This window comes from Lotus japonicus, chromosome 3 (genome assembly GCF_012489685.1).
Source record: "Lotus japonicus ecotype B-129 chromosome 3, LjGifu_v1.2".
Lineage (NCBI taxonomy): Eukaryota > Viridiplantae > Streptophyta > Magnoliopsida > Fabales > Fabaceae > Lotus > Lotus japonicus.
The window spans coordinates 49,147,992-49,170,038 of NC_080043.1; the positions used below are offsets into that span (position 1 = coordinate 49,147,992).

General features: G+C 39.5%; 1 protein-coding gene across 1 annotated transcript; it reads right to left on the bottom strand.

Moving 5' to 3' along the window:
• Nucleotides 1–501: 501 nt before the first annotated feature.
• LOC130743176 (plant intracellular Ras-group-related LRR protein 6) lies at nucleotides 502–21,085 on the bottom strand. Its single transcript, XM_057595310.1, has 21 exons — nucleotides 20,958–21,085; nucleotides 20,816–20,879; nucleotides 20,538–20,674; nucleotides 20,328–20,414; nucleotides 15,207–15,282; nucleotides 11,350–11,424; nucleotides 11,195–11,264; nucleotides 11,013–11,090; nucleotides 10,867–10,927; nucleotides 10,659–10,737; nucleotides 10,469–10,559; nucleotides 5,923–5,983; nucleotides 5,777–5,838; nucleotides 5,604–5,674; nucleotides 4,770–4,907; nucleotides 3,779–3,883; nucleotides 2,528–2,652; nucleotides 2,299–2,395; nucleotides 1,783–1,857; nucleotides 1,410–1,465; nucleotides 502–894 (listed from the first exon to the last, which is right to left on the bottom strand). Exons 1-21 carry the CDS (start codon nucleotides 21,020–21,022, stop codon nucleotides 819–821), a joined length of 1,749 nt encoding a protein of 582 aa, XP_057451293.1. The 5' UTR covers nucleotides 21,023–21,085; the 3' UTR covers nucleotides 502–818.
• Between the last annotated feature and the right edge of the window lie 962 nt (nucleotides 21,086–22,047).

Below are 22,047 nucleotides of genomic sequence, written 5' to 3' on the forward strand. Positions count from 1 at the left end.
CTAAAGTTAATCTTTTCTCTCTCTTCCACCTCATTATTTTTCATCTCTCTGTCCTCTATCTCTATCATACCAAACAACCTCTTAAATCTACTCTATTTCTCACCTATTTCTCTCTACTCAACTTCTCTCTTCTCTACTCTCTCTTCTCTGTCTCTCTCTTCTCTACCAAACATAGTGTAAGTTATTATTTGAAGACTTCCAACTATTTCATGTGTCGTCCGAAATTATGCAATACTATAATAACCTAAAATTTTAACGCAAACCAACTGATGTTGAAGAATCAACAAATGAGTTGTGGTTAGGGGTGATATGTCACTTGAACCCAGAGGTAGCTTGTTCTCCCCGAAATACATTGAGGCGCATAATAAATGAATTTGTATGTGAAATATTCGCAGAAAGCCTTCCCAACCACTTGAATAAGATTTTGTTTTTTGCGTAGGAAAGTGTCTTCCACATAAGGTAATTTTATTCGAGTCGGGAGACATGCACATCCTGTGGGACTGACTCTCCAAAAGGTTTTTTTGTATTAAAGGAAATCTCAAATACACATTACACCCATTACAACAATATTACATGTCCATGTTTATTTCTTCCTGTATAAAATAAATGAAAACAGCCAATCAACGACATTTATCTGAAACAAAAAGTATAGCAGGAGTTCCTCTCATCCCAGACTCACTATATTCAAGCTCAAGCAAGCTACGTTTTAATGTTTTTTTTTTAATATTCAAATAGTACAAATAAATTACATGAAATAGCACACATGAAAACAGATATTCCATTTCCAATATAATACTTTCGAAGAACTAAACTGGTGTTCAGGCCTCTGGCAATCTGTCCTTCAAATATTTCAGAACAGCTTTTGTTCCTTTATCCAACACAGTCCTCCGTACGCTGAAAAAATAACAGACAAATTGTTAAGATTTCATCAATCAATGTTAGCAATTAAAGTGAAGATCTAGCTCATCTTTATATATTGCTTCTGCTTTGTTGGGAATTTAGGACACATTACAGAAGTAAAATTTGGCTGTTTGGTTTTAAAAATTATTTTGTTTTCATTTTTTAGTTTTACAAAATTACCACCTTAATTTCATTTAGATTCTTGCTTTCAAAATTTTGGTATAGAAAGCAGCAAAATAAGAATTTTTATTTTCACATTTTTTACGTAGATATTAAAGAACAAGAAACAAAATAAAAATAACTACTTTTGTAAATAAAAGTAGAAATAGAAAATGAAAACAATAACGAAACATATCCAAAGGACTTCAAGGAGTACAAAATATTGACCATCGGAAACTGATCTTTTAGGTTAATCTTTCCGCATCTGAAATCTGTAGAATCCATATTATTATCGAAAAAGTTCTCCATTTTGAGAAAGCATAAGGAAATTCATAGCAGAATTAAGTTACCTTCTGATTGGATTCCCATCAAGTCTCAATACCTGAAGGCTTGGTTCCAGCAAACCCTGATCAAATTAATATATCAAGATTAATGTAATGAAACGAAGTTACAAAACCAAGCAATAAGTTTCACAGATGCAACTAAGATGACCAATATGACGACAGCATGGATCCTCGGTCAAAATATTTCTATTTATTTTTCTTGTCTTTTTTAATTCCTCACACTTTTGCATGCCCAACATTGAGAAGTTTAGCACCACCTAAGTTTGGGTGAGATAATACGATCTAATCACAAATTCGCGATGAAGAAATTAAATTAAGTCAACAAAATGAACACCCCCTCTCTCCTCTTTTGGGGGAGGAGATAGTTTTTGCTTCTCACCAGCTCAGGCGGAAGGGCTGAAATGTTGTTATCAGATAGATCCAGCTCCATGAGAGAAGTGAGATCTTTTAGCCCCTGAAAGCAAGTTTAAACAAAGGGGGAGAATCAGCAAATTTATATATCACGAGCTGAGTTTTCTTGACTGCATGCATGTGTATAATTGAGACCTTAGAGATCAATGACACATGTTAGTTTGCTTTCCGAATTTATGAAACATTGAAGTATTAACTATAAAAATACATTATCCATCATATTTAAACATAAAGAAATCTAAGAAATTGAGAGCAAAACTAGGGAACTCCATAACTGAGAAACTACTATCAAGCCAATATAAACTTTTATTAGATATGAAACAAAGGGCATGCATACAACAAGCTGGACCCTAAGTTAGAGTTATTAACAAACCAGTATGAAGTTTAAGAATATTGTCATAACTTCTCACAGTACCTTAATCAAAATGAAGCATAAAAACAAATCTAATTCATGTTTTCTACCCAAAAGTAAATAGAACTTTACCACAGGAATCGATTGAAGGGAATTCTGACACAAGTCAAGAATCTCTAGTTGATGCAACCCCAATATCTCTGATGGGACTTCACTGAGTCTCATTCTTCTGTTATGTTGAGATTTGAGTGAAAGTTAACCACCAGCTCCAAAGAAGATAAAGGTATATGAAAGTTAAATATGTGTGTGTGTGTGTGTGGTGATGTCTTCTCATACATTCCATAGCTTTCCACTAACGAACCTCAGGTAAAGCTTTTGCAGGAATGGCAAACAAGAAAATGCAGGTCCATCTGGTAAGGAAGCTGCATTACCACTTAGATCCAGGATCTGAAGCTTAGGCACGGCTTCAAAACCATCTGAAGGTATCTATTGTTCAAGTGATAAGATCAGTCATATCAAACTTTTAATTTGGATTTATAGAAAAGAAAAAAGCATATTGACACAGAAATTCTATGTTACTCTCAGGTATAATTTATGGTATCTACTGCGAGAAGAAAATATTTCTGGAAATACTTCATTACATACAGCAGAGCAGAGCACATGGCGATTTTAAAAAATCTAACCTCATGCAGTTTTAAGAAGTACTGAAAAGGGAGACCTAACTCAACCCAAAAGCTTGCTCAAGAGTTGAGGGTTGCTCTACCCTTTATAAGCACTTGTTTGGCCACATCTCTATTGTTAGCTCTCGAGTTAAGCCATCTCTGAAACATGTGTATGTTAGGAAGAGGACCAGAGCTGTGTAATAGGAGTATCTCAGGGACTTAATTGTAAATAAGTCAGAATATACAGCTGGCAGTTAGTTATGTTAGAATAGACTATAAATAGCTAAAGCTTAGAGAGGAAGAAGGATCTTTGGTAGTTAGAACTGGAACTGGTTGTGGAACCAGGAATTGATTCATTGGGAATCAATAGCAAACCCTAGATTCGAGTTCTTCCCCAATTCCCCAAATTACTTGTACAATTGATCTCTGACTTGGAGTCTCAGTGATTCTCGGTTAGGGATTCTACTTCTGTAATCGTTTTCTACCATCAATAATACCAGTTTCATCATCTAGCCAATGTGGGACTTCTAACACACCCCCTCACGCCCAGGGTTGGACATCTGGAGCGTGGAATGAACATCAACGAGTGGCCCAAATATGGGGAGTCTCCACAGCAAATGGATCTGAGATAGGCTCTGATACCATGTCAAGCAACCACTTATCCCAAAAGCTTAAGCTGTTAGGTAAGGGCCACATCAATGGTTTTATATTATATTCTAACAGATACGTCTATAAAGGAATTAAAACATACACTGTTTTCTGTTTATCTGAAGATTAAGACATAACAGAAATGGCCATCAATGAGAGAAAAAGAGTTCTTAATATTGATTTTACAATTGGAGAAAGCATATACCTATTTAAAAAATAATGTCCTGGGACCTGAATACATGTTGATACCATTACTCATTTACAAGAAAAAGAACTGAAGAAGCTTCCACATCATTACTTACCTGTCTGAGGGGATTGTTGTCCAGTTTCAAACATGAAAGGCTCGTGAGTGATGTAAGAATTGAACCTGGCCAGTCTTTAATTTGATTCTTAGATAATATCAATGTCTGGAAAGCACAAACACGCAAACGAATTATTAGAAGAGTTTAAGATCAGCAGCAGCTCAACCCATGACAAGTAAATCTAAGTACTCTTTCCCTGCCTTAAACCTCAATCAATCAATATATTATTATAATTTACAGCTAGAGATCATTATTCATTAATAATACATCAGTAAATGGCTTTAAGCATGAATCTTCATGAAATAATCATACTTAACAGAAAGAAAAGGGTTAACCATACAGAAATACTACATTAAGAGAAAATCTGAATAAAATGAATAAAACACATCTTCCTCTCTAGATTTAATGAGAATTTTAAGGGTCATTACCAAAAATTTTGTCCAAAAATATCAGTGTAAGCACAGAAACTTGCACAATAAGAACTTAAAAAGAAAAATGTGTAGACAAAAAATACTATAGTGAATAGCTAAGAAAATAAAACCAAAAAGAGAAAATAGTTGAAAAAGCTTGCAATCAATTCAAATTAATACATATAGCCAAACAATGCAATTGGGCTCTTCCAGTGTGAGGAAAGTAAAATTAGTTACCAAAAAAATATGCCACAAATCACACAACTAGTTGTCACAAACAGTATAAACCATTATTAATTTAAACAACAAAGTTGCATTTCAAAATCAATCTACAGAGTCCTCAGATTTTACAAACACAGCTTATATTTTTCAGCTTTATTGCAGTAATTATATCTTCAAAAATTTAAATGACCCAATCACTTATATCATTTCCATTCAACCAACAGGCTGACTCAGATTCTTTTTGGTAAGGAACTCATTAAAATGATGACAGAGTCCATCAGAACTAGCCACCAGCAGATAATCGCGCTAACTTGTGATGACATCTTTATAGGAAATAAGACCAGAAGATAAGGTTCAACCTGAAGGGAAACGCAAGAAGAAAGTTCAACTGGCAACTCCTGGATAGAGTTTCTGGAAAGATCAAGTTTAATGACCTCCCCTGATTCCCATACTTCTGATGGAATGGAACTCAACCCCAGCCCTTCCATTGAAAGTTCCTGAACACAATCAAAAACAGAATGGTAATTAGCAAGGAAATTAATTTCAGGCTAAATATATTGAAGAGGAAGGAAAAATACTGTACAGAATAGAAGTGTCTACAATGGCTTAATGAATCTAAAACTCAAGTTATCAAAAGCATATGGGTTCATTTGTAAGTCCAGTATATGACTGCAATTCAGAACAAGATAATATCGTTAATTAACACATTGTCATACTCACTGTAGTCATCCCGGATGTTAATGCTTTGAATTTTGATTGATGGATAAGAAAACATAGATTTTGTTATTCTTATCCCTAAAGTATTCTTACACCGCCAACATTCCTACCAAATTCCCTAACCAAAAGAAATAAAAGAAAGGAAAAAACTATTTTGGTTTTTTGTCTATTATAAGCATTATGTGAAGTGCCTGACTTTGATAGTTAAAGTTATACCAGAATATTAAGTATGATCAAGTGACTACCAGAAGAATACATACACGGATACACCATGAGTTCTACTGAAATATTGTATGTATTCAAGCAACTATTGACACTAGTATTATGCAGTTATACAAAGTGGCTTTCTAATCTCATTGAAGCAACCAATGCACATAGGGATACTGACAGACTGAAACAGACTATAAACAGTTAGTGATAAAAATAAATCTATGCAATCTACAGAACGAATATTTCCATTTCAAGGGATGTCATACCTTTGAAGTGATAGACAATCGGGTAGCCATTGCAATCATTTCCTCTTTGGTTATGGTCTTATCTTCAGAATCTGAAGAAGAATTTCAAAATATTATATCTAAAATAAGTAGCTGGTTCAAGCATAAGTAATATGCATAATGCTATTGCATTTAACATTGTAACATATATTCACCTTCAGAAAGCCTACTGCGGAGATATTTCAGCAACGCTGGTGTGTTTCCAGAGACTAATGAGCTGGGGAGAAAAAGCAGTAGTAGTCAAAATCACTTATATAAATATGAATATTTCTTGCAGAAACGACCAAATCATTCGCTGTACCTTCGAAGAGTTCGTAAAGGATTTCCACTAAGCAGAAGTTTCCTCAAGCTAGTCATCTTGCCTAAACAAGATAAAATAGTAGGGTATTTATTCTTCATTCATGTAAATTATTTCCAACATACTATAAGGAAGTTACGATGTGACATGGCCCATTGACAAAATGTCCAGGCATAACCAATACATAAACTGGACTTAGTGCCAGATTCTTAGGTAATGGTAGCCTGTAGCCATTGACTAGATGATATTGCAGCAGAGATTACCCTAAGACAACAGACAATAAATTTGGTCAGGATGCAGAATGAACAACTCTATTGGCAACTGTGTGAATCCCAGACAACAAATTTCTCTTAAGAAGAGATTCAACCATGCCAGTGAAGAGAATTATTTACGTTGTGAAGAATAAGTGATGCCAAGACACAAATACTAGCAGTAGCAGCCACAAATACTGCAAGCTCAAAACCAACTGATGCAAGCTGAGAATGCAACCAACACGACCCGATTGGAAGAGATCCAACGGCTGCTGGAGACTCGAGATCGACGTCGCAGTCCGGGGTGACACCGATCGATGCACACCGTGCGACGAACCCCGTCGCGAACTACCAGCTCCAGCGATTCCGACCACCGCGATGACAGCTCGGGAGCGCTCCGACGTGCCATGCACGGCAGGAAGGTGGAGATCCCGGTGTTTAACGGCGATGAAGCGTACGGGTGGATGGTGAAGGTTGAGCGCTATTTCAGCCTCAACGGGGTGGAGGAAGACGACAAGCTCGAGATTATCGTTGTGGCTCTGGAAGACAGAGCTTTGAACTGGTACCCGTGGTGGAACGAGCAAACCACCGAGAAGACCTAGGAAACTTTCAAAGAAGCTGTGGTAAGAAGGTTCCAACCCGGGTTGGTTCACAACCCGTATGGACCCCTGCTGAGTGTCAAGCAAACCCACAGTGTGATGGCATATAGAGAGCAGTTTGAACTCGTGGCTGCGCCGCTCAGAAGAACTGATAGAGCCATCCTTCCTAGGATCTTCCTGAATGGGTTAAAGGAAGAGGTGAAGACAGAGTTGAAGTTATTTCCCCCTGCTACTAGAGAAAAAAATGCTGCAATCAGGAGAGGTAGGAGTTGGGACGATGACAAGCGAGGGTTCAAGGACAAAGGGCACACTCGAGCTCTCAGTCCTTTGTGAGGCCTAGTCCAACAACTGATGGACAAAGAGGAAAGGCAACAGTCCTTCCTACAGAACAAGGGTCTCGAAATGCTTCCAAGAACAATGGAGGGAAACAGCTCACTCAGGCTGAATTGCAAGATCGCAGTACGAAAGGTCTTTGTTTCAAATGTGGGGAAAAATGGAACAGGGAGCATGTTTGTAGGATGAAAAATTATGCCATAGTGTTGATGGAGGGTGAAGAGGAAGATGAAGAGGAGGAACCTCCTTATCTGGAGTGTGAAAATGAGGAGGAAACCCTGATGCTGGAGAATAAAACCTTGAGACTTTCCTTGCACAACAGAGAAGGATTGACCACCACCAACCAATCTTTCAAAGTTTGGGGAGAGCTGCATGGGCACAACACAAGGTTCTGATTCTTGCTGACTGTGGAGCAACCAATAACTTCATCAATAAGAATCTGGTAGAGAATTTGCAATTGGCTGTACAGGACACACCTCCATATGTGATTGAAGTAGGAAATGGAAACTTAGAAGAAAACAGAGGAGTGTGCAGAAATCTAAACATACAGCTACAAGGCTTTGAACTGACACAGAATTTCCTCATCATGGAGTTGGGAGGCACTGATTTGGTCTTGGGAATGGACTGGCTAGCCAATCTAGGAGATATCCAAGCCAATTTCAGGAATTTGGCTCTTAGGTGGGCAGAGGGGGAACAATGGAGGACACTCAAAGGAGACCCAGCATTGTGCAAAGCACAAGCTTCCTGGAAGACCATGAGGAAAGTTGTGCAAGATAAGGGCAGTGGATACTACCTGGCATGTCCCATTAGTGTGTTGGAATCAGACCTTGAGGGAGAAGAGGGCTCAGAACTAGGAACTGTGCTGACTGAATTTCCAGAGATCTTTGAGGTGCCCCAGGGTCTACCCCCTAGGAGGGGCCAGGACCATGCTATCACTCTCAAGGAAGGAGCTTCAGTACCTGATTGCAGACCCTACAGGTACCCTTACTACCAAAAAAATGAGCTAGAAAAACTGGTCCAGGAGATGCTTCAAGCTGTCATAATCAGACCCAGTATTAGTCCCTATAGCAGTCCAGTAATCCTAGTGAAGAAGAAGGATGGGGGGTGGAGATTCTGCATTGATTACAGGGCCTTAAATAAGCTCACTGTACCTGACAAATTCCCTATTCCAGTGATTGAAGAACTGCTTGATGAACTGGGCAATGCAAAGGTATTTTTCAAATTGGACTTAAAACCAGATTATGATGAAGGAAGAGGATATCCCAAAGACAGCCTTCAGAACCCATGAATAGTATAGTTCTGCACTGAGTCTAACTCTCCAACACTGTCTTTGACAAAGCTGTGCAGAGAAGCTGTATGACCTGAGCTTGCTGATTCCTTCTCCCCATATATTTTCCCTGAAGTCTGACCCTGCAATTCCAGTTACCAACCTGAGCATGGCAATAACTTCTCCGACCTCATTCACTGTCTCATCGTTTCCTAATATTACCAACCTGAGTTGTTTTTCAGCACACTGATGAAGGGGATGGTAGCGTTCGCCACACCTGAAGCACAACGCACGTGCTTTCCGACTCATCAATTCAGAGTAAGGAAAGTGTTTAACACCACGATTCCGGTCACCTTGGTGACGGTCGTCGCTTTGCATGCGTCTGCCGTCGTTGCTGCTTGTGTGGTTGGCCTGTGGTTTGGAATTGGGATGCTCCGCCCTTGGTCTGGGTTGCAGCATTTGGGCCAGAACCATAAGGCCCTTTACTTTAAGTTTGGATCATGGCCAGACTCGGATCCTGAGTCGAACCCACATTTCTCAAACAATCCACCGTTCCAATCTGTACTTCCCTTCCACACTTTCGATCCTCCGATGCGTGGTGTTAGTGCGCCTTCCATCTCAGTTTCAACATCACGCGCAATTCACATGGCCTGCAAACGGTTGGTGGGGTTAAAGGTACGGACAAGCAAGCGTAGTTCCGGTCGGAGGCCCCCAATAAAATACCCCAGGTACTGGTCCTCTGGTAGCCTCTCTACCTGAGACGATATAAACTCAAATTCTGATAGGTCATCCTCTACGCTGCTTGTTGGCGTAAGATCTTTGAGCTCCTCGAAGGGATTGGCACTCTGGCATCCATCGTAACGAGATATCAAAGCTCGCTTCAGTCTGGTCCAAGTGAGATCATCCTCTGTTTCGCGGAGGAGGTTGAACCAATGAATGGTGGCTCCCTCCATGCTTAGTTTGGCCAAACGCACCTTCACTGCCTCCGATGTTCCCTGTACTTCAAAAGTTCAAAGTAAGTCTCAGCACGAGTTATCCGGCCAACCGGATCTGTGCCCTCAAATAGTGGCAACTCCACCTTCTTCACTGCCATCTTGAATTCAGAAGCGGTGTCCTCAGAGGAAACCCCCTCTGGTCTCTCCTGTGTACGACCCTAAAGCAATTTGGCAAACTCCTGAATCACAGATTGTCGGAACTCTACCAGGGATTGTCGCATCGACTCTTCCAACGTCAACATTCGTGCCTCTAACGCATCGACTCTGTCTGCCATCTTTGGTGGCATGGACAACAACACACAAGGCTAGCTTCCTGGACGAACCTGAAAGAACAGTACTGTCCACGGGTGAACAGTGATAGATGAACAGTGTTCGCAAGGTCTGTAACGCGCGGCGGTGGCGGTGGCAGGTCGGACTAATGATAGAACTAGGTAATTTCAGAAACAGAATTTTATTCAATTCATAAGAACGAAATCAGTGTTATCAAATAGCGGCTATAGTGGCGCTATGCTGCTATAGCGTAGCGGATTTTTGGCTAATCGTGACGGCGCTATTGCCCGCTATAGCGCGCTATTCCCGTTATTTTCGCTATTCGCCGCCAAATAGCGGATTTTTGGCTCACCGCGATGGTCCGTGATCGCGATTTGATAACACTGAACGAAATACATCCAGAGTCTATGACTCCTCCAAAGAGTTATTCTCTCCTAAAACTATTCAATAGAAAACGTGAATGATGCAACATTCCCCTCTCTCTCCTAATATACCTCAATCCCCTTAATCAAGGATACAGCTCACTAACTAACTCCTCCTGATCTCACTCTCTTTCTTCTACTGTAAACCTGCCAAATTTTGGGCCTTCCCTCAGGCACTTCAATCACTGGATCAGTGTGAGCACTTGACCCCGAAGGCCCAAACGTGGGGGTTCTATCAAATGTTGAGTTACAATTTTATAACTTACAGTTTCTTGGAAATTCTATTAGATACTGAATTTGTATTCCTTTATATTTTCATTAGAAACTCGTACTGTTCTCCTTAGCAACATTGTTGTCTTTCAGAAACAAGGCAAGCTAGAACTATCGTAGTACCAAAACATGCTGAACTTACCCATTTCAGGGGGTAACCCACTCAATGAATTATTTGAAAGATCCAAGACCAAAAGACTCAATTTGCATGCCTCTACTGGATATTCCTTCAGCTGTAAATACACAAAGTCAATAAGATTACATTACAAGTGCTCTTTTCTGACATAATAGAAGTAAATGCCGGAAAAAAAATGATTTCTTTCTTTAGCTACCTGGTTAGAGTGAAGATCTAATGTCCCTAGTCGAGAAAGGGCTCCTATCTCCACTGGTATTGTCGAAATATTGTTACTCCTAAATTGAGCATTTTAAATAAAGTACAATATGCATCAGAAATATAGAAGCTTCAAGTAGAAGAAAACCAAACACATTGTATACTTCTAATAATATGAAGATTCGCATCAGAATAGGTTAGAATTTGACCCCAAATAAAACTCCGTGAGTGAATGGCAGCCGATTATTGATGAAGGGATTGATGAGATTTCTGTACAGATACACAGAAAATTCTATATCAAGATGTAAAAGGAGAGAAACAAAAAAATAGTGAACCCTTTGTTCAAAGAACTCACTGTTTTGATGGAGGTCCAGACGAATTAAACGTGAAAGGCCTCCAATGCTGACTGGTAAGCCATTCAGCAAATTTTTTGCTGCAGCAGTGGCAAAAATTGAAACAAGATTACCAAATTAAAGGATTTACACAGGAATGAAATAATTGATACTCTGTGAGTATTTAGAGAACAAAGGCCCTCACATGCATTCAATTCAGTAAGCATTGTCCATGACGAAATGAGATTTTCAGATATCATTGTTAGCTTGTTTCCCTGGCAAGGACAAAAAGATGTATAATAAGAGTACTGGATAAAAATATACTAGTTAATGGCCATTAGGTTTTTAATTAGTTACTACCTCCATATCTAGCTTAGACAATTTGGAACAATTTGCTAAATCTTCTGGCAAGAATGCAATAGAATTGTTTGATCCCTGCAAATAGAGTATCATATAGAGAAATGCCTCATGCACATGTCAAAGTAACAAGAAAGAAGGCTCTCAGGGAGTAACAGGAATAAAACAAATCTTTTGGAACAAGGAAATAAATTAATCAATGTTGAGTTTCTATTGTCATTTTGCATTATTATTTGTACAGTTCCTTTTTTAATTTCCTGTATTATGACAGATTAGTAGCCTAAAATGGAGTTATAAATCTATTATGGGAAAGTAGCAATAATGACTAGTCTACATATATCTTATGTGCAATGCAGAATCATTATTGAATAAAAATTATTCTTTTCATGTTGGTATCAAAGCTCTCGATCAGAGAAACTTTGCTTCCTCAACAAAAACCCTAACCCTAGATCGCCTTCATTGTGGCTGTTGAGCGGCATCCTTCATCGTTGTTGTGCCTTATCTCATATATGCAGGTAGTGTTGTCAACCAATACATGCATGACTTGAGAGTGAGGACTGTTAGAGATATAACATAAAAAACCCATTCATATTCCTTCACCTAACAGATTAAGCTTTTGGGATAGTTGGTTCATGACATGCTGTCAAATGCTCTATGACTAAGGGTCTGGAATCAATCCTCATTGCTCTCATTATAAAAATTTGAATTTCAACACAAGGTAGGTGGGTCTCTTCATTGTCCACTGCTTTAAGCTAAATGGGCTCTCGCATTTGGAGACGAGTTAGAAATATAAGCTTAAGCTTTTGGGATAATAACAAATCTATCTATTGAAATCTATACGAATGTTGAGTATGCAAGATCCATAATTGATAGTAGGTCAACCTCTAGTTACCATTTGTTCTTAGATGGGAATTTAGTTGGATGGAGGAGCAAGAAAAAAAATGTAGTTGCCTGTTTTGAGCCATGGCCCAGGGAATTGGTGAGACACTGAGCGCAATGGCGTCTTGTGATCCATATACTCGGCCTCAGTGGGAAAAGGATTTTACCGTGGTAGAAGATAGTACTGAATGACCTCAAAATTAAATACGAAGAAACTCCAACAAAACTGATGTGCAACAGCAAATAGAGAGAAATTGATACTTTATGAAAGAAAAACTACATTTTGGTTGGATTACTATTACTTATGTCCGTTCAAGACATAAATTGGCAGATGTGTGTTAACTAAAGGATTTCCTATAGAGTGGTTTCAAGAACTTATTGGTGAGCTGGGAATGATGGCGATGAGTATTGACCTCCAATTAGGAAGGTATATGAGAGGAGAAATAAGAGAAAGGATATAGTTTTGCCTTGAAATCTGTTATTAGAAGCAGTTAGTTGTTAGCGGTTTCTGTTACTGTTATCACAGTTAGTGAGGGGTATAAATAAAGAGGGGTAGGGTAGTTAGAGAGGAGGAATTCAGTAGGAACTAGGAGAGACTGGACTCTCGAACATTCCAGAGGGGGAGTTAGGGTTTCCCTTTCTCCATTCTTGTACCTTGAAGCTCTGGTTCCCAGTTCTGGGACTCTATTTCTTGAATAAAATCACTTTCTCGGTTCTTGATTCCATCAGATGGATATCTATTACCTAGCTTGAGGAGGAATGTTGAGAGTTTAATTATTATTTGTACATTTTTAGTACCCTATAATGTAGTTCTATTATAGGAAGATAGTTATAAGGATTACTCTACATGTATTATATAAATGCCATTTTATACAAAAACAACTCAGAAGAATCATTACTGAATAAAAATTATCCTTTTCAAGTACCAACAAATATGTTATACTACTTTTGTTACTTGATACTGTAAGGGGAACTGCTTCCTTCATTATGTACCAAAAGAGCATATAAGTCTCCTTGCTTAGAATTGCAGTTTGGATGCTAAACATGAAAGTATTCATTATTACCGATCAGCTTCTACTTTATAAATTAACAGAGACACAAAAGTAGGCCCCCGCAACAAAGTTCCATTTATATTCATAGTAAAAGATAGGCTTAATCCTCATATTAGTCCCTGTCTTTGTGTCGCCGTCTGAACCAGGTCCCTGACCGGAAAAATTTGTGGATTAAATCCCTCTCTTTTAAAAACGTATGGAGCCAGTCCTCGCCGGAGCTCGGGCGAGTGATGAAATGGCACGCTGATTGGGGCTCTGGCGAGTGATGAAATGGCACGCTGATTGGGTTAATGAAGCTGATGTGGCATTAAAAAAAATTAAAAATTAAAATTAAAATTACACATCATAAAATTAAATTAAATTAAATTAAAAATAATAATAATACCAAGTAACCTAATTTGATTAATAAAAACAAATCCCCCAAAATTAGCCCCAATTCAGAAATTCCCCCCCAAATTTCCAATCAACCCAGAACAAAACCTTTTTTAATCATCTTCATCATCTATTATTTTTCAATTATCTTCATCTTCATGAAGATCTTCAAGTTTTCTAAACCTGAATCTTTCATCTTCATCTTCATGTCTAATTCCAATTCATATTTTTTTAACCAACCGGTGATTCCAGGATTAAGATATATTGCTTTGATTACATTAGTTGCAATTTATCAGTTTTGTTTATCTAAATTACAGTGCCTCTTAATTTGGAATGGGAGTATTTCATTTACTTTACTGTCAAGTTCTACCTTCGATACAATTGCATTGCCATATCATACTTCCCATGTATCTTTAATTTCAAAAAAAAAGGATTAAGATGGATGGAAATGAAGAAGATGAGAAGAAAAATCCCAGAACACAAAAGAAAAGAACCCAGATCTGTTCCCTACAACAGCACTAAGGCAGACCCAAAACGAAATGCACCTCACAACCAGATCTGTTATACACCTAGGGAGAGCAAATGACAAAATCCCACAATAGAGACATGGCACATCAGGAAACAGACAAATAGAGCAGCACCAGTGCAGAAAATTCAAAACAGCCAACAAACGCACCAGAAGAAAAACAACATCACCTCCCGCCATCCACCAGATCCGGTCGGAGTCCCCCAGCCGCTGCATCGTCCCCTCCTAACTACGATTCTCTCGCCTCCTCATTTCCTACGACATCAGCTCTGTCTACCTCGTCGAGCGTTCGCGGCCAAGGTCATGGCTAGAAGGAGCTCGCGAGCAGAGGCAAGGAAGGTAGAGCCAAGACTGAGAGGGAAAGCCCTTGTCCAGTGCAGGAAACGAAAGCAGATGAAGGGAATTTCTTGTTGGTGGTGGCTATTGGGGTTTGTCGGGTTAGGGTGGTGAAGAAGAAGAGAGGATGGGGGAAATTGGGGAAGAAAGGTAAAGAGAAGAAGAAGAAAGGTGAGTGGATAGAACCCTAACTTGGGTTGATTTCAGATTCTGGGTTAGTTTTAGGATTTAGGATTTTTTAAAATCAATAATTTTTAATTAATAAGTTTAATTGATTAATTTGAGGTAATTTAGGTTTTTAATTAAATTAATTTTTTTAATTTTATGATGTGTAATTTTAATTTTTAATTTTTTTAATTCCACGTCAGCTTCATAAACCCAGTCAGCGTGCCATTTCATCACTCGCTAGAGCTCGGAGCTCCGGCGAGGACTGGCTCCATACGTTTTTAAAAGAGAGGGATTTAATCCACAAATTTTTCCGGTCAGGGACCTGGTTCAGACGGCGACACAAAGACATGGACTAATATGAGGATTAAGCCTAAAAGATAAACTTGACTACATTTGAATTAGCAACCGTCTGAAGCATAATTTGAGCAATTCACTTTAATGACAGATAAGCAGCTTCAGCCAACCACACAACCAACATCAAAACCCAGAAATTTCAGCAAGACAAGGCCATTACGGCATTACATTACCTTTAAGTCAGACAACTCTAAGCATCTTCCGAGTGAGCTTGGAAGTTCCTTGAGCTGATTGTTTGAAAAATCAAACCTAAAAGAGTAACAGCAAAAGCTGAGTGATTTGTGCAAGGAAAAGATGCAAACAAATAGAGTGCAAATAAATGTCAACTTTCTTTCTCTGTTACAGTTAAACAATGGTTAGGCAGTTAAGAAGTTGTTAATAGTTTGTTGAGTTTGTTAGAGTCGGTTAAGAGTTTGTTAGTTGGTTAAGTGTGTTGAATAACAGCAGTGTATATAAGCTGAGAAAAGCTATTGTAATACTCATGATTGCAGATGAATAAACTTCTCTTCCTATTCTCTCTAATTCTCTCTGATTCTCTCTCTGTTCTTCCCTCTTTCTACCCTAATCCTAACATTGGTATCTAGAGCCTACGATTCTCGGAGCGCCATGGCTGACGCTACACGGTGGCAGAGTGCGATTCGTGAGGCGGAGGAAAGGATCGCAGCGACGATCGAACCCAACATTGCAAGGCACATGCGTGAACTGCAAGAACGCATTGAACTGCAAATCAATGGCTTCCAGGAGGTGATGAGAGGCATTGGGTTGCAGGTAACAGATTTGTCACAGACGCGACGGACTCGTGGTGGAGGCGACGGCGAGCACCGCGTCGCTACTCGGTTGACGCGTTTGGATTTTCCAAAGTTCAATCGCGACGACGTTGATTCTTGGCTCGCGAAGTGTGAGCGTTTCTTTGCGTTGGATTCGACGCCGGAAGATGATCGAGTTGCGGTTGCTAGCATCGCACTCGATGAGAGTTCATTTCGATGGTTCCAGAGCTTGGAACAGAGCTCAGTGGGAAGGCTGGCTTGGGCGGATTTTGCTGCTGCAATCAAGATCCGATTCGGCTTGGAATTTGATTCTCCCATGGAAGAACTCAAGCGTTTGGCACAGACAGGAAGTTTGGATGATTATCAAGAAGCTTTCGACAATCTGATAGGACGCACAGAATTAACAGAAAATCAGAAATTGCAGTGCTATCTTGGAGGTCTCAATGCAGAACTCAGCAATGGCGTCAAGATGTTCGTTCCTCGAACATTGTTGGAGGCCACGAGAATGGCGAAGCTACAGGAGAAGAGTTTTGAACTGTTGCAGAAAAGAATGGGTCCTGCTTCCAGAAGCTATGGAAGTTGGTCAGAGAAGAAAAATCCAAGTGTTCTTGCTGAGAAGAAGGTGTTCCAACCTGACAAACGAACTCAACCTGACAATTCGCAGAAGAGTATTTTGGGAAAACCAAATTACACTTTCCAGAGGAAGCTTACTCCAAAGGAGATGGATGAGCATCGAGCCCAGAATCTCTGCTTCTTTTGCCATGAGAAGTATTCTCCTGGCCATGAGTGCTCCCAAAGAAAGAAATTACAAGTGTTTTTGATGGAGGTGGATCATATGGAGCCAGCCAATGAGGAACAAGAAGTGGTACAAGAGGACAGTGAAGTTGCACCAAGTGTTCCTACTGTTTCTCTCAATGCTTTACATGGTGATTCTTCAGAAGAACCTATGATGAGGATGACAGGGTGGATTGGAAAAAGGAGGATTTTTGTGCTTATGGATACTGGCAGTACACACAATTTCATTAACCAGAAATTGTGCCAAGCAGGCATAGTACAATTGAAGCCTCTACAACCTATCCAACTCACAGTAGCAGATGGTGGATTGATACAAGGTGCAGGATGGTGTGAGGATGTCCACTGGAAGATGCAAGGTTATAATTTTTCTGCCAATACTATTGCTATACCTCTTACTAGTTGTGATTTAATTCTGGGTATGCAATGGCTGAAACAGTGGGGTAAAATATCTTGGGATTTTGCTAACTTGGTTATGGAATTTACAATGGGAGATATTCCAGTAAAATTGCATGCTTTTGAGGAAAAGATTCCTAGGGTAGTTTCTACTGCTAAATTGAATCATATGATGATAGAGGATAAACTCTGTTGTATGTTGCATTTGGTTCCTTGTTGTGAGGGCTTAGTCTGTTGTAATCTCACTGCTGCTGAGAGTTCTCAGGGTGATGTAACACAACAACAAACTTTGTTGTTGCAAGAATTTCAAGATGTGTTTGCAGAACCTAAAACTTTGCCTCCCTTTAGGGGAATTCATGACCATAAGATCATCTTGAAAGAAGGGTCTAACCCTGTCTCTCTTAGACCTTATCGATATCCACCAGCCCAAAAAGATGTGATAGACAATATGGTGAAGGAATTATTAGATTCAGGGGTAATTCAACCTAGCTCATCTCCTTTTGCTTCTCCAGTTGTTTTGGTTAAGAAAAAAGATGGGAGTTGGAGAATGTGCGTGGATTATAGAAGGTTGAATGAGATGACCATTAAAGCTAAATTTCCAATTCCATTGGTGGAGGATTTACTTGATGAGTTAGGAGGTGCAACAGTTTTTTCTAAACTGGACCTGAGAGCTGGGTATCACCAACTAAGAATGAGGCCAGAAGATGTTGAAAAGACAGCTTTCCAAACTCATTCAGGGCAATTTGAATATGTGGTTATGCCTTTTGGCTTAACCAATGCCCCTTCAACCTTTCAAGGTGCCATGAATTCCATCTTTTCTGCTCAACTCAGGAAAAGTGTATTGATTTTCTTTGATGATATTCTTGTCTATAGCTCATCTGTGGAAGAACATATTCAACATCTTAGGGAGGTCTTCACTATTTTGAGAGCTCATTCTTTCTTTGTTAAGAAAAGCAAATGTGTTTTCTTCACTCCCAGAATTGAGTATTTGGGACATTTTATTACTGCCAATGGTGTTTCAACTGATCCAGCCAAGGTACAAGCAGTTCAGGATTGGCCTGAACCTTCCACAGTGAAGCAGTTAAGGGGATTTCTTGGCCTCACTGGCTACTACAGGAGGTTTGTCAAGGGTTACAGTATTCTGGCATCTCCCCTTACTGACCTACTTAAAAAGGATAGTTTCTTATGGACTGAGGCTGCTCATAAGGCATTTCTCCAGCTGAAACATGCTATGACTGAAGCTCCTGTTTTGACTATTCCTGATCTGTCCAAACCATTTATGGTTGAAACAGATGCTTCTAGCACAGGCATAGGGGCTGTATTACTTCAGAATGCACACCCTGTTGCATTTATCAGCAAGGTTCTCTCCCCTCGGAATAGACTCCTTTCAGTTTATGATAGGGAGTTGTTAGCATTGGTGCATGCTGTTACCAAATGGCACCAATACTTGTCAATTCAGCCCTTCACTATACTCACTGACCAGCAAAGCTTAAAGTTCTTATTAGAGCAGAGGCTGTCCACTCCAGCACAATATAGATGGGTTACCAAGCTTATGGGTCTCTCCTATGTCATTCAGTACAAAAAGGGAAAAGAGAATGTGGTGGCTGATGCATTGTCCAGAGCCACTCATGGTGAATTGCTGCAACTTTCAGTTTCTTCTATTTCTACTGAATTGTGGGACTGCATCCTTAAGGCTTATGCTTCTGATGCAACACTTCAGCAACTCAAGGGTCAAGTCTTAGCTGATCCTCTTTCTCATCCTCATTACAAGGTGGTGGATGATTTGTTATTCAGGAAGCATAGATTGGTTGTCCCCGCAGATCTCCATGTGAGGGAGCTAATTTTACAGTGGTTACATTCTTCACATCAAGGAGGGCATTCTGGTATTAAAGCTTCTACCCACAGAATCAAGTCTCTTTTCCATTGGAAAGGGTTGAGCAAAGATGTGTCTCTCTTTATCCAAAAATGTGAGACTTGCTTGAGATGCAAGTATGAAACTGTGGCTAAACCTGGCTTGTTACAGCCCTTGCCTATTCCAGGTGGCATATGGCAAAATATTGCCATGGACTTCATTGACAAACTGCCATTATCCCATGGAAAGGAGACTATTTGGGTCATCGTGGATAGGCTGAGTAAATATGCTCATTTTATTCCTTTATCTCACCCTTATACAGCTCCAAAACTTGCTGATATTTTTCTGAAGCACTACCTTAGGTCCATGACCTGGCAGAGGCCAAAGGAATGGGTTAATTGGTTACCTTTGGCTGAATGGTGGTATAACACAAGTTATCACACTGCTATCCAAGCAACTCCTTTTGAAGTGGTGTATGGTCAGCCTCCTTCTTTACATTTGCCTTACTTTCCCCAAAGCACTAATGTGGAGGCCATTGACAGAAGTTTCCTGGCTAGAGAGGAGATGCTCAAGAAATTGCAGGGCAATTTGGTTAGGGCTCAGGCCAGGATGAAAAGAATGACAGATAGGAATAGGACTGACAGGGAATTCCAGGAAGGTGATTGGGTTTTTCTGAAGCTGCAACCATATAGACAAGCTTCTACTCAGTATAGAGCTTCTGAGAAACTTTCCCCTAGGTTCTTTGGGCCATATCAGGTGTTGCATAAGCCTCTTCCCGAGGACTGGGGTAATATGGATCAACCAAGGGCACCTTTCAGAATTCTTAAGAGAAGAATGGTGCAAAAGAAACACAGAGCAGTCACTGAGGTTCTGGTTCATTGGCATGGTGAATTACCGGAGGAAGCTACATGGGAGGTCCTCTATAACCTGCAGAAGCAATATCCACTGTTTGACACTTCTGTAGATATTACTCCTGTTGATTTGTCAGTTCTTCCTTGAGGTCAAGGAAGTTGTTGTGGGGAGGGATATGTTACAGTTAAACAATGGTTAGGCAGTTAAGAAGTTGTTAATAGTTTGTTGAGTTTGTTAGAGTCGGTTAAGAGTTTGTTAGTTGGTTAAGTGTGTTGAATAACAGCAGTGTATATAAGCTGAGAAAAGCTATTGTAATACTCATGATTGCAGATGAATAAACTTCTCTTCCTATTCTCTCTAATTCTCTCTGATTCTCTCTCTGTTCTTCCCTCTTTCTACCCTAATCCTAACATTCTCATGTTAGTGACAAAAGTTTTAGTACTCCTCAAGTACTCACTCTTTCCTGGTACCACCTTTAATTGATAAATTTCTTTCATTTTATATTTTTAAAAATTCATAAAATGAAAAGTAACTATACAAGCCAGGCACCATTGTTACAGTGCAAGTACATATTACAGGAGAACTGCAAGTTTTCTATATTGGCCTATGGAAAATGAACAAGGAATAAAGCATACTTCACAAGAGACGCAGCTGATCCAATTTCGTCCGGAATTCTAACAATCGAATTGAACGAGACATCCAACATTTTCAACTGAGGTAGCCTGTGAATTAGAAACAACAGTGAAAATTCAGCAAAGAATTCTGAAACTAAAATTTCAGACAATTAATTCAAGTGAAATTCAAACTTTCTTAAAAATAGGGAGAAACAAGAAAAAAACACTCACTCTCCAATTGCAGCTGGAAGCTGGGAAAGGCTGTTGTGGCTAAGATTCAACACAACAAGAAAAGGTAAATTTTTTATATCTTCCTTCAATGATTCAATGCAATTGTGAGCTAAAACAAGCTTCTGAAGCTCCGCAGCCTGCAAAACCACATAACACAAATGACAACTTCACATTTCATTTCGAAGTTTTGTTCAGATAGCAATAGCATTGTTATCTATCATCTTCATGATCCTAATCGAACCAGAAGAAAAGGGAAAAGAGAGTAACAGGTACAGTACCTCCCACCACTTATCGTCACTACCGAGCCCTTCCAGATTGCGGTAAACTTCATCGGGAACTTCTCTGCAAGTGGAAGCAACGATGCGTCAATGAAAGAGAAGATTGAATTGAAAGGAGGAACGGTGGAGAGTTTGGCGGTACCTGAGGGAACGATTGGAGAGGTTCAGAGAACCGGATGATCTTGCTGCTTTCAGCACCCGATCCATGGAACCGTGATCGCAGATCGAGCAATGGGAGAGTAGGAGAGAGGAGGGGAGAATGTGAAATACAATTTTGTTTCAATTTTAAATATTTTATTTTCAATTTTAAATATTTTATTTTTTAAATTATAATTTTACAAGAATGTGAAATACAATAATGTTGAAACACAATTTAATTTCACACTCAAGAGTGCGAAATAACATATGCAGTAAAGTTTAGCTATAGGAAGTTGTTATTCAGACCCCCCCATCTATTCAGACTAAAGAAAATACTAGTTCAGACTAAAGAAAATACTAGAAACTCGAAAATACTCCTTTCGAACGCACTCTAGGAGAGAGAGTTTGTCGCACATGTCCAAGAGCGATGTAGATGCACCATGAATGTTCGGTGTTGAAGAATGTACATGGTGCGATTAATTTGTACCAAAACTGATGTGCCAGTGTCCTCGCACTTTATAAAAGTGGTCATAACGCATGCTGAGAGTGCATGATTGTCGCACATACAATGTGCGAATTTTAACAGAAACTTGGCAGATATTAACATAAACAGAAACAGTAAGACATCCTCAAACATAAACATAAACCCAAACAGTTAATGACAATGATAACCATAGTCACATGTTACATTATACTAATATTACAATGTTACACTTGAACTATTACAACATCAACAAGCTAGTCATCGACGAGATCTACGATTTCATCGCTCTTTGGTATGTTTTCCACGAATCTGGCTATGCGATCCAGGTATGGTCTCTCCCAACCACGAGCTTCAACTGTACAATGATAGCGCCATTCTGGATTAACCAACGGTAAAGGAAAGTCACTTGACATATGCGCATAAAAAATGATGATTTATATTGTTAAGTACCTTATAATCTTCTGTAATGTAAATTCATACTAAATGTAATAATGAGCAGTACCTTCACCTAGTGGTTGTTGTTGACAAGGAGCAAACACATAATCGTGTGCTCTGACGGATGTGGCACTGGACCGGTGAGAGGAAGGTAGGTGGAGCACCCCTTCATCGA

What these genes read in the sequence shown, in the direction of transcription:
- LOC130743176 (XM_057595310.1), bottom strand. Translation starts at nt 21,022, where the DNA reads ATGGATCGGGTGCTGAAAGCAGCAAGATCATCCGGTTCTCTGAACCTC. An exon ending in CCTTTACGAACTCTTCGAAG is followed by an intron (nt 5,839 to 5,922) that starts GTACAGCGAATG and finishes TTTTCTCCCCAG; the next exon opens with CTCATTAGTCTCTGGAAACA. An exon ending in CTGCAAAAGCTTTACCTGAG is followed by an intron (nt 2,396 to 2,527) that starts GTTCGTTAGTGG and finishes TCAACATAACAG; the next exon opens with AAGAATGAGACTCAGTGAAG.